General features: G+C 42.8%; 1 protein-coding gene across 1 annotated transcript; it reads right to left on the bottom strand.

Annotated features, from left to right (window-relative positions):
• Nucleotides 1–7668: 7668 nt before the first annotated feature.
• LOC310876902 (12-(S)-hydroxy-5,8,10,14-eicosatetraenoic acid receptor-like) lies at nt 7669–13628 on the bottom strand (the record flags this gene model as incomplete). Its single annotated transcript, XM_083790552.1, has 3 exons — nt 13352–13628; nt 12112–12514; nt 7669–8145 (listed from the first exon to the last, which is right to left on the bottom strand). The coding sequence occupies exons 1-3, from the start codon at nt 13504–13506 to the stop codon at nt 7669–7671; spliced, it is 1035 nt and encodes a 344-aa protein (XP_083646678.1). The 5' UTR covers nt 13507–13628.

Genomic DNA, 13628 nt, shown 5'->3' with positions numbered 1-13628 from the left:
TAAGTATAGAATGTGGAGGTAGTTGTACTTTACCTGAGTATTTCCAATTTCTAGTACTTTTACTTCTACTCCACTACATATCAGACCCAACATTTTTTTACTCCACTACAAATATTTGAAAACATTTTCTTTGTGGAGACTCTGACATGAAAGAGCTCCTCTCTTCACCTCTGCTCTTTTTTCTGTTTGTTCTGCCCAAACATGCCCAAACCCAACAGGTGATTGAAATGAGGTGATTAGCTGCTTAGGTGAGCCTACTTCAACCTGCCCATGAAACAGACAAACAGACCACAAATACAGAGCACGGTAGATGGCGCTATCTCACCATCCATTTACCATACAAACACCCAAATAAACCTACATATAATGTTCACATATTATACACCTTCAGAAAGGTAAGCGATAAAATAGAATATTACAAACTAGAACTGCACTCTGTCGAGTGCATACTTGCATGTTGCACACTAGTGCGCAAGCAGAGCGCGCAAGTACTTTCGACCGCTGTAAACTGTCAAATCTCAGTATCTCTGTGAAGGAACGTTTGAAATGTCTAATTATTAGGTGTAACTATTTGCTACCTACCTACTTTATGCATGTAAACACCTAGTATTATTAAGTATGGTTCAAGTATACAGGAGCATTACCTTTAATCCTCCCAACACTAAAATATATCGTCATTACGTCACCATCGAAAACCAATTACACTCTGGCACTTAATCCACATATTTCTTACGTCATCATTGAGAGCTAGTTATACATATACTATATGTAATTTGTAAGTTGATTAGCGGTATACTGTGGTTACTTTGCGCCAAAAACCGTCCCAGCCAACCCGCCACTTTTGATGCGTATGCAAATAAAACAGCAAATTGTGCCTGATTTGCTGGGACCAGATTACATACATGTATACACAGGAGCATTACCTTTAATCCTCCCAACACTAAAACATATCGTCATTACGTCACAATCGAAGACCAATTACACTCTGGCATTGGGTCCTTTAATCCACATATTTCTTACGTCATCATTGAGAGCTAGTTATACATATACACACCATGTAATCTGGTCCCAGCAAATCAGGCACAATTTGCTGTTTTATTTGCATACGCATCAAAAGTGGCGGGTTGGCTGGGACGGTGCATACGAGCCGGGCAAAACTATTACTTGCGCGCTCTGCGTGCGCAAGTAAATACCCATTGCTGGGACAGCTACAATGGACCTCATATGAAAAGGGTTGAAAACCACTGATATAAAGGATTGATAAACGATATGTATGATAGACAGATAGATAGATGGTTGACAGTACCATACATGGACGACAGGGCCAAATTAGCCATTGGACCGGTGAGGCCGCACAGTACTGGGTTTGAGCCTCTAGCAAGGACTATTGGACCCTTTATTGGCTGTTGATTGTGTAACATTTTGATAAAAAATATGATAAAAAAACGAAAAACTGAAAATTTGGTGCGCTATGGGGGTTCCCAAAACAAATACCGGCCCAGGGGCCCTCGTGGGGTTTAATCCATCCCTGATGGACGATATTGGTTAATTATGGCGATATGATAAGATACGTACGATTCAATTATTTAAAATCGATACAGATAAAGCTGTGTGGATAGTGCAGGTTTTATAAGGGAAAATGTATGAATATGGATATAAATTAGTAAACAGTGATTCTCTAGGAGTCTAGAAAATACATAGGCCTAGGCCTAGACATTATATTTGAACACATAGACAATATTTGACCAATTGACCTTGACATGAACACAGAGAATACACATATTTATCGATAGACCAAGTGTAGCGAAATGGAATGTAATTGAACACCTCGTTTTCTTCTTTCTTCTTAAAATTGCTAAATATAACAAACAAATTTGGACACATACAGTATCCCTTGGCTCATCCTAAGACCTTGCCGGGAGGCGGTCTTTTTTCCGACACCCAAATTGCCGCCTACAGTGTTAAGAAATAATGCAAATGACACTAAAGAATCTCAAAAAAGCATGAAATGTGGCACAAATGTCTCTTGGGCCTTTGCTGATCTTAATGCATCCTTACAAGGCGTGCCCAAAAAGGTTTTAAACAGAAAGTGTTTTTGTTGGGAACCTGAGTTTCCCGGCCCCGGCGTCAGGGATAGCCCCCCGTTTCCCCCAACCGACCAGGCCACCCAAGTACCAGAGGAAAGCATACATACAGCCCCAACCAAGACCCCCACTTGGTAGGATGAAGTGGAGCAGGGAGCCAGGTTATCGTCGTGGGGGTCCCAGAACACCTCTCACTATCCTCATCACAAGATGGCTCACGGGCCCCCCGAACCCCGTGGGTGGGCTTACATCGAGGGGAACAGCGCATCACCACCACCACCGCCAGCACTGGCAGCGCCGGGACCTCCAGAGCCAGAGTGGTCCAGTGAGTCAGGGCCACCGACACGGGGGACCGCGCCGGGCCAGGCGATGGCTGAAGCACAGAAGAAGAGAGGATGGGTTTTTATTCATTGAATTGAAATGTTAGTTTTTATTCATTGGATTGAAATGTGAGTTTTTGTTCATTGAATTGAAATATGAGTTTTTATTCATTGAGTTGAAATGTTGAAATAACCTTTCTCCTGTCAAGCGTTAAGCCAAATGTGTATGCGTGAATGTTTATGTGCTTATAGAGGTACGGTGTGCCTAAAAGAGAAGTAACCGTGTCAGAACGATGAGGCAGGAACTTATGTTCAGGCAGATAAGGGTAACAGGACGTTTTCCTCTCAACGGCACGTTCGCAACAGTATTGCAACATATAGCATTATATATGCATGAGCGCAGGGGAGAGGCTCTCTCTCTTCTATTTTTGCACAAGCGATAGAGCACTTAATCCAGCTGCAAATCTACTTACTTTTGAGGCTTCGGTCTGTACCTTTTTCTGTATTGTCTTTGAACTGACATTAAACATCTATTACCTCTTTTGATATATGATAATGATATAGTACTTTATTGTCAGTTCACATTGAAATGTGTCTTGCGACACAGCAGCCAAGTATGCAGAACACATATACATAACACAAAGAACAGGACAATTTACATGTACATAAAGACATGAGCAATATCCACCGCTTAGATTATCCTGTGGCTACTACATCTCCTGATTAAGCCTCAAGGTCGACTGGTGGACAAAGGACCTCTTTAGTATGACCTTATTGTATGCTGGTACACCATATCTCCTTCCTGAAGGTAGCAACCTATATTCTCCATACAACACATGCTTAGTATTAGAGGTGATATTCCTTGCTAACCTTAGGATGCTGTTATCATATGTGGATGTATAAAGTTTCTGAAGTTGTTGTCCAACAATCTTTGAACAAATGTTCAGTTGTTGTTGCAGCAGTTGTGACTTTAGGGCTGCAGACAAACATCCATACCAGGTGGTACTACAGTACTGAAGATGAAGAACACTCATAATAACAGAAGTGAAAAACAAAAGAAGAATCCGTCTACTAGCACCGAAGGATCTTAGACGGCGAAGGAAGTAGATTCTTTGTTTTGTTTTATTACACACTGAATCAATCTGATCTTTCCATGACAATAGGTGGTCTATTACTACTCCTAGGTATTTGTACGAACATACCTGGTTGATCGGTTCACCATGAATAGTAATGGGGGATCTGTGTATCTCTGGTGGTGTACGAAAAACAATCTCTTCTGTCTTTTTTGTGTTAATGATGAGAGCGTTGTTATCACTCCAATCAACCCCCTTATTTACTATGTGTTGGTGCAGTCCAGGATCACTGGAACTATCTAGGAGATAAATCAAAACTGTATCATCTGAGTATTTTAGAATGTATTGGTCTGGTGTGTCGACATTCAGACAGGCATTCCTCAATACGACAGCTGTCAGTATAGAGGGTGAAAAGTACAGCTGAGCTCACACAACCCTGGGGAGCACCAACATTAGTAGTTAATGCTGATGAGAGGGTTGTGTTCACTTTCACCCTCTGTACTCTGTTAGTAAGAAAAGAAGCATACCAGTGAATTAAGTATATGTATTCAGTTCCAACTGTACCATTTTTGACACTAGTATATCAGACTGTATTGTGTTGAAAGCTGAAGAAAAGTCTAAGAATAGCACTATTGCATGATTCTTATTTGACTTATCTAGGTGTTTTGTAATTAAGTGGACCAGTGTCACAACCGCATCCTCTGTACTGCAACCCTTTTTATAGGCAAACTGACTGGGGTCGAATTTGTCTTTGGTTATACTGACAAGATGTTGTAACAGTATTCTTTCAAGTGATTTCATAATCACTGAAGTGAGAGCTATGGGTCTATAATCCTTATGTTCTTTTGGACATTGGATTTTGGGTAGTGGATTTATGTGTGAGGTTTTCCAAGACAGGGGAATTGTGTGTGTGTCTACAGAGGTTTGGAATATTGTTTGCCACACTGGAGCCAGCTCAGATGCAAAGTGTTTGAGGAGAAAAGCACTGCATTCATCTGGCCCATTAGCTTTCCTTGTGTTAGTACACTGAAACACTTTCCTTACATCCTCTTCAGTGATGGTAATTCTGTCTGAGGGGGCAGGTGTTACAGCCTTGAGTATTTAAGTACACTTTGAGGAATTGTCCAATGAAAAAAATCTGGCGAAAGAGGCATGTTTAGGTCATTGGAAAAGACAAGTTCATGTTCGGTCACAATGAACGGTTTTCTGATTAAGATCCCATGCTTTTTACCTTAAATTATACATCTCCCCTGCCGTTTCTCTGAATTGCCTTTTGGTGAGTAATGGAGTATAAGTAGCCATTTATGTACTGCTGAGTATAAATACTCTCAAGTCCCTAACCAAGGGTGGTGAATTGGTGACACTTCAGACAAGGAATATCTTTAGTGCACCACTTGATCGAGAATAAGGAGAGATACTGATGAGTGACTTAAAGTGACGTAAGTAGCATATCGCGCCGGCTCTGGTTAAGAGTTCTCACCTCACCTCACCTATCCCATAACCCCAGAGGGATTTAGAGGAGCAACAGATGATGGTTCTATTGATGCTGCAGTGACCGTGGGGAACAACGTGTTCTCATTTGGAGGTTATCATGGTCAACCTCTAACGGATCCCATCAATGTGTAGATCTTCAACACAGTATCTCTGAGATGGAAAACGTTGCCGCCTGTGGTAACTGGAGGGAGAGAACCTCCCCTTGAAGTTCCCGGCATGAGCCAGGATCACACTGCTATTCTGATGGAACATACCATCTACATGTGGGTGGGGAGGACAGAATATGAAGTTTGAGCTTTGCAACAACGTGCTTTATGCATTTGATGTCGACACCCACACATGGTTCAAGCCCAGAGTTTCTGGCACTGTTCCAGAGGGCCCGAGGGGAGCTCTCAGCCTGTGTCTGTCGGAAGGTCATGATTATCCATGGAGGATGGAACCAGACTGGATTCAGTAATGCCATCTACAAGTTGGACACCAACACAATGGTCTGGTCTTTAATTCACACCAGAGGAATTCCACCACCTCCAGGCCCTAGTTTTTGAGATACCCTTCCCCGAGTTAGAACCAAACACAACCATGTTAGGGTCTCCAATATATGAAATGGATTGTTGTGAAATTTTATTTTGGGGGAAAAATGTACCCCAATTTACTCCAATCTTTGTGAACCGGTCTGGAGCGGATGATATCGTTACATCATGTTGTAGTATTGTTTTGTAGTCATCAGGCAGGATTCTCATCCGGAACTTCCTTTTCCCTCAAACCAGAAGACTAACAATAAAAGCTCTCGTAGCCTGCAGCTTTTATTGAGAAAAATTGGTTTGAGGGAAAAGGAAGTTCCGGATGATTGTTGACTGACTACAAAACAATACAACATGATGTAGCGATATCATCCGCTCCTGACCGGATCATAAACCCGAAAAGGAATGCTAAAAAACCTATAACTTGAGACTGCTCACTCTTATCTTCATAAAATGTACTGAGGTATGAACCTCAGAGCCTGAGGGGGGGGGGGGGGGGGGGTGTCAATAGCTTTGCTATTCAGATGTAATTCAGTCAGTAAGTAGGTCTATTAGAACTGTGATTGATTGATCATGTTAGTGGGGAAATCATTTGCATTTTCAGAACTTCACAACAACAATGTCTACAATAAGTTATAATTAAGTCTAGGCATGATAGCACAATCACAATATAGGCTACAGATATAAATATATTTATGACACAGTAAAACACACACACACACGACAGGCAAGGCTGTTGTTTGCATCGTTAGCAGGCAGCAGCTAGCTTGACACTGCTCTCTGTGACTGTAGTTGTTTCACAATGTTTGCGCATTTATGAGAAATAAAAAACACTAATCTGGGAATTATTTCGGGTACCCCCTGGATATGCGTCGCGTACCCCTAGGGGTCCGCGGACCCCACTTTGGGAACCGCGAGTGAGAGACGCTCTTCTCCTTACAACAGTGTTTCACCGGATTATACTGTTAAATAAATAAATAATCTCAGCAAAAAGTTCAGACAACTCACTTCGCCGTCTCAGAAAGTGAAGACAACTCACGCCGGTGAGATGTCTTCACTTTTGGCGAGTTGTCTGGACTTTCGGGGCGAGTCGTATTAGTAACCCAAAAGTGAAGACATCTCGCCAAAAGTGAAGACATCTCGCCAAAAGTGAAGACATCTCACCGGGGCGAGTCACATCACCATAGAGTCAGAATGTAATTTACCTAAAGAAATACTGAAATATTGTCCTTCAAACATACATTAATTTAGGCGGAAATTGTACTTTTGTGGTGAGGACTTTACTTTCTCTCATTTACAAGAAAAACAGTGATTGTATATGGAGTTATCTAGTACAGTTTTATTGCAAATCAGATTTCTTTAGACATACCTAGTCTAGCAGCAGAGGCCCTCTTTTTGAGACACCAGTAGGCCTACCCCAGTTAGAACAAAACACAACCATATCGTTTTCTTTCTCCCATTAATGAAAAGGATTGTTGTGAACTTTTATTTTGGTGTGAAAATGTACTTTTGTGGTGACGGGGAAAGAGGGCTCTCATTTACAAGAAAAAATGAATTCCTGTATAATATGCTGTCAGAGATTTAGATTTTGTGCATATATTGTACAGTATATAAGATGTTAGCTCTGGTCCATAGCTCTAATGCGTTTCATTTAGAGCTATGTTACTCTCAACTTCCGCCGCTCGCATACTTTCCTTAGTGGACGCACTCTGAGCCCCCCACCACACATATAAACTGTACTTTTTGGCCAAAAGGGGATTTTTAGTTACTCCGCTGCGCCCTCTACTGATATTGCCCAGAGAACAGCCTCATAGAGAATATTTTTCATCCGGTGAAAGAAAATCCCTTTCTGGCCAAAAAGTACCGTTTATACGTGTGGTGGGGGGCTCAGAGTGCGTCCACTAAGGAAAGTAGGCTTTCTAATGACACAACCCGCCTTTGTTTTGGTGAGTAGCAAAAACGTTCTTTTTATTTACGCCAAAGAGGATAGTCTGGTCTGATTTCGATTTGAGATTTAAAACTGAAAGTCCCATAGCCTTACTGCGCAGGGCAGAATCGTAGAAACAGTAGAAGGCTATGGACCAGAGCTAATAAGATGTAAGATGCTAGGATGGCAAGCTGCTACTTGGTAAAGAAAGAAAAGGTAAATAAAATGGTGAAAAAGAAAGAGAATCACTTATTGTCCATCATCAGCTTTCATCAGCTCGGTGGCTGTTGACCGTCGTCGAGTTCCTGAGGTAGCGGACGTTCCGCTGGTTCCAGTGACAACATCGATAGTGAGCTTCCTGCGTATGCTGGCGGGGCAGAAAGTGTTCAGATAGGCGTCTTTAAAGCCAGAGTAGCAGAAGCAGTAGACCAGCGGATCCAACAGGCAGTCCATGTACGACAGCACCATGAATGTGTCAAACACCTGCACCACCACGTTCTCCCAATCCTGCAATCCCTTCAGCCGCACAAACAGCAGCGCCATCCTGGACAGCGCGCACGGCAGGAAGCACACAGAGAAAACCAGGACGACCGAGATGACCAGCCACACGGCCCGCTTCAACTTGGTCTTGTCCCCGACCGTTTTCCTCCTCAGGCGGTTGACGATGCGCACCGTGCAATAGATGATGATGAAGAACGGGATGAGGATCTGCGTGAAGAAGACCACCTGAAAATTGTAATAAGACACAGACTCAGATGAGGAAGTACATTCATTTGGGCATACCGCTCCCCTGGCTTCCCTCCTCTGAACACGGCCAATTGCGTTTGTAATGGATGGATTAGTAATAGTGAATATGTAATAGTTATTACATAATATTGCACAATAGTTTCGTTATATTATTTATGTAGTATTGAATGTATATCTCACTAATGAAATAAATACATTCAGTGAGAGAGGACATGCAGGTAGAAATAGTCCCAGAGTAAAACGCAGAAAGTTTTGAAATATGTAGGCTACGAGAAATGGACAAGGTCCAGATTGAGTAGTTGTTATTTAGCGTAAAGTTGCGTCAGTTTGTGTAAGCCACAAGCAAGTGAATATTCTGTAACTGCTCCAACATTGGAGAAGTAACAAAACACCATGTTGTTATCTGATCTTTAATGCTTCCTCAATCCTGCACGCTATTGGCAAAGTCAAAGAGACACTTCACACTTTCCTGTGGGTCTGTGTGTGTAATATGTGTCAGGTGTAGGTGAGGTAAGGACCCAAACGCAGGACAGCCAGGCATGTAGTGTTGGAAACCATGAAATGGTGTTTTAATTCAGAAGACAGGTGAACATGAAATAACTTAAAACAGACTGAAACAGGTGACAGGATACAATGACTCAACAAACACTGACTGGGGAACAAGACTGATATACACATGAGGGTTGATTACAAAATGAGACACAGCTGGAGCAAACAAACATAGAACCATGAAAACTAGACCAGGGAACAAAACATAGAAATACAAGACCTAGACTGTACAATAAATGACAAAAGTCTGTGACTGTGACAGTACTTCCCCCTCAAGGGACGGCTCTTGACGTCCCACAATGTCCATGAAGAAGAGGGACTTGGGGATAGTGGAGGGGGCAGGCTTGAGAGCGCAGGTAGACAGGAGGGCAGGCAGGGAAAGGGGCTAAAACCCCCCAGAGCGTTCTTCCAATGCAGTGCTGGGACAATGATGGGGCATAGAGAGTAGGTCCAAAGAGCAGGGAAAGGGGCTGAAACCCCCCGGAGCTTTCTTCCACTGCTGGACAGGAACAGGGCATAGTGAAGTGGGTCCAAAGGGCAGGGAAAGGGGCTGAAACCCCCCGGAGCTTTCTTCCACTGCTGGACAGGAACAGGGCATAGTGAAGTGGGTCCAAAGGGCAGGGAAAGGGGCTGAAACCCCCCGGAGCTTTCTTCCACTGCCGGACAGGAACAGGGATTGACAAAGGGACTGAAGTGGCATAGGACAGTCAATACTTGCATGACCAGGACTTTGAGTGGAGATATTGGAGCCATCACGACCAGGACTTCAAGGAGTGACACTGGAAACTTGCACAACCAGGACATCACAATCAAACTAGCATGTGCTTCAGTAGTATCCCCTCCAAGTAACAGTTGACCAGCCGGTGTATCAAACAATTTCCCCAACAGTCGACCAGCCAGCTGTAGCACCAAAAATCCATTTGCCACTCATAGGGCTCGTACTGCAGTCACAGAACCATACAGCTCACTGGGTGAATGGCAGCCTGTGTGGTAGGTGGGTGCTGTCCGCTGGGTCCATTTGGTTGAGTCATTCTGTCAGGTGTAGGTGAGGTAAGGACCCAAACGCAGGACAGCCAGGCATGTAGTGTTGGAAACCATGAAATGGTGTTTTAATTCAGAAGACAGGTGAACATGAAATAACTTAAAACAGACTGAAACAGGTGACAGGATACAATGACTCAACAAACACTGACTGGGGAACAAGACTGATATACACATGAGGGTTGATTACAAAATGAGACACAGCTGGAGCAAACAAACATAGAACCATGAAAACTAGACCAGGGAACAAAACATAGAAATACAAGACCTAGACTGTACAATAAATGACAAAAGTCTGTGACTGTGACAATATGTGGTAAATGATAAATGGTGCATTTATATAGCGCCTTTATCCAAGGCGCTTTACATAGATTGTGACATAGATAGATTTACATAGATTTACATTCACCCATTCACACACACATTCATACACCGATGGTGGCGGAAGCCATGCAAGGCACCAAGCAGCACATCAGGAGTTATTTGGGGTTCAGAATCTTGCTCAAGGACACTTCGACACCAACTCTGGGGGAGCCCGGGTTCGAACCTTGGGGTTACAATCTGGAAACTCTACCTCTGAGCCACCATAATGGTTTTAGATATTTTAGATTTGAACAGTGAGCCCAGTGTCCGCGGACCCCACTTTGGGAACCGCGAGTGAGAGACGCTCTTCTCCTTACAACAGTGTTTCACCGGATTATACTGTTAAATAAATAAATAATCTCAGCAAAAAGTTCAGACAACTCACTTCGCCGTCTCAGAAAGTGAAGACAACTCACGCAGAAAGTTTTGAAATATGTAGGCTACGAGAAATGGACAAGGTCCAGATTGAGTAGTTGTTATTTAGCGTAAAGTTGCGTCAGTTTGTGTAAGCCACAAGCAAGTGAATATTCTGTAACTGCTCCAACATTGGAGAAGTAACAAAACACCATGTTGCTGAATGCGTTATCTGATCTTTAATGCTTCCTCAATCCTGCACGCTATTGGCAAAGTCAAATTGAATAACCCTTAAAGAGACACTTCACCAATTTGGCAAAAAAATGTACAACACTTTCCTGTGGGTCTGTGTGTGTAATATGTGGTAAATGATAAATGGTGCATTTATATAGCGCCTTTATCCAAGGCGCTTTACATAGATTGTGACATAGATAGATTTACATAGATTTACATTCACCCATTCACACACACATTCATACACCGATGGTGGCGGAAGCCATGCAAGGCACCAAGCAGCACATCAGGAGTTATTTGGGGTTCAGAATCTTGCTCAAGGACACTTCGACACCAACTCTGGGGGAGCCCGGGTTCGAACCTTGGGGTTACAATCTGGAAACTCTACCTCTGAGCTACCATAATGGTTTTAGATATTTTAGATTTGAACAGTGAGCCCAGTGTCTATGATGTCATGGACACTGGCCACTGGGCTCACTTACTTCCTGGACTACATGTTGTCTCAGTAAGACAGCCATATCCACAAGGAGGAGCAGTGCACCAAAGCATTATGGGAACTGTAGTCCAGGAAGGTAATGAGCTCAGTGTCCATGACATCATAGACACTGGGCTCACTGCTAAAATCTAAAATATCTAACACCACATATTACACACATAAAGACCCCCCATGAAAGTGTTCTAGATCTTCTAAACGTCAGTTTGCAAAAAGGGTGAAGTGTCCCTTTAACTTTGATCCTTGTACCTTGAGAGAAATCGCAGCAGTTTGAAACTCTGAATAGTCTCCTTACAGGTCGGTGCAGTTTTGGGATTCTATTGTCTGGGGGCAGCAGAAACCTAAAGGTATTTGTGCATTCACACAGGCAGATGTAAAAGATGCAGTCTACTGTACAATTCATTGTCAATGGAAGCCAGCGACATGACGATGCAAAGACACAATTATGCATGTAGCTCCAAAATTGACAATGAATGGTAGACTGCAGGTGCATCTTTATGAATGATAGATTGCATCTTTGCATCGATCTGCCCGTGTGAACGCAACATACAGATTCCCTCACACAGAAAACATCTGTGTGAGGAAGTGAATGCCCACCACTTACCTCTCCCCCAACATCACTGAAGTGCCATTGAGCAAGGCACTGAACCCCACTGTGTGTGAGTGAGAAGGAGGGCATTCCTGAAAAAGCTAATTAGTCAGTGAATCTCCCCTGGGTAAATAAAGGTAAAATCATGAAAATCGTTAACTGGCTTATTAACAATATTCCATCATTACTACAATGGGGCTCAGGGAGGGGGGGGGGGGCATCAATTTGTTATTTAACCGTCATAGATGATAAATCCACTGAGAAATGGACCTTTGCTCTCAACAGTCACGGAAGTATCAGAAATGACCCAACTAATCTGTACCTCTCTGAAGGTGTCAGTGATACTTATTCCGTCCGTTACGTTTCGTCCGAGGCTGTTGCAACACTCGAAGGTCTTCAGCCATGTGGGGAAGGTGAGAGGTAGCAGGAGGAGCCAGATGAGGATGGCGATCTGAGGGGACTTCTTCATGACCCTGATGAAGTTCCCCCGCCCGAGGTGGACCACGTTGAAGTAGCGGTCGAGCGACACAGCGGTCAGGAAAGCGATGCTGGCTCCTCGGTTGAGGATCAGCATGAAGAGCATGGTCTGGCACACAAATCTATTGCTGCTGCGCCTCACGCCATGCTGGAAGTGGTAGGCCTTGGCTGGAAGCCACACGACCATCAGGAAATCAGCCACCACGATGTTGAAGAGGAAGATACTGTTGGTCTTCCAGAACTTGAACCTGAGAAGGAAATAAAAAGTACAAGTAAAATGTTACCCTTATGTATTCTGGGGTACCAAAAGTAAAAGTACTCATTATGTAGAATGTCTCATTTCAAGTTTTCAAATATATGATAATCTTTTGAAAATAGCTGATCTACAATCTACTTTTTTCAAATGGCCGAAATGTGTATAGGGCTGAAGTGGTTATTGTAAGTTGTAATAATAATCAAAATCTACAAACTAACTAGTAACTAAACTTGTCAAATAATTGTAGTGGAGTAAAAGTACAATATTTGTCTCTGAAATGTAGTGGAGTAGAAGTAAAAGTACTGAAGATTTGACATACAAATACCTCAAAATCGTACTTAACACATTTCGAGCCATACACGTTCATGTAGGCCTACGGTTTATAAAACTTTAATGCCAATACCGTGTATGTCCATGTTACGATCTTTACATTACAATATATAGATAATATATAATAATATAGATATTACAATATTGCAAACTGACAAATGGACAACAAATTCAAATTTGCAAACGAATGGACCCTTCCATTTTTACACTCAGTTACAGATTTTTTTTTTTACGGTGTTGGTGTGTGTACTTGTTTGTACTGTATGTGTACTGTATGTGTGCGACTGTGCGCCCCATATTCTCCACTATACTTACAGTATGTGATTAATCTCGGGAGAATCAGGACATAGTAATAATTTGGGAACTCATTAAGGCTTTTATCCATAAAAGAAGGTTCCTTGTCAAATGTCTGTTAAATGTCTTAGATGTAACAATATAATGTAGCAATGTGAAATGTATGCATGAGTGGATGTACGTGGCGGTGATGTTTTCCCAAAACCTGAAGAGGAAGATGTAGAGGGCCATGAGGTTGAGAGGCAGGCCCAGCGCAAACTCTCCAATCATCAGCCATGAGAGGATCGTATATGTGACAGGATTATTGGTGTTGCAGTCGTCAGGATTTGTCGGCGTTGAATTCCCAGACACATTCGCCATAGTTTGGTTTGAATGTGCAAGTCTTTGTCAAGTGTATACTAGTTCCACAGGCTCTGAAGTTCTCAGTGGTAGGAACAGCTGGAAGACCGTTGAGCTACCTCTCACCCAGGTAGTACTTTCTC

Source organism: Protomyctophum parallelum (assembly GCF_964188405.1).
Source record: "Protomyctophum parallelum genome assembly, chromosome: 19".
NCBI classification, from domain to species: domain Eukaryota; kingdom Metazoa; phylum Chordata; class Actinopteri; order Myctophiformes; family Myctophidae; genus Protomyctophum; species Protomyctophum parallelum.
This window is presented reverse-complemented; position numbering and strand designations above follow the sequence as displayed.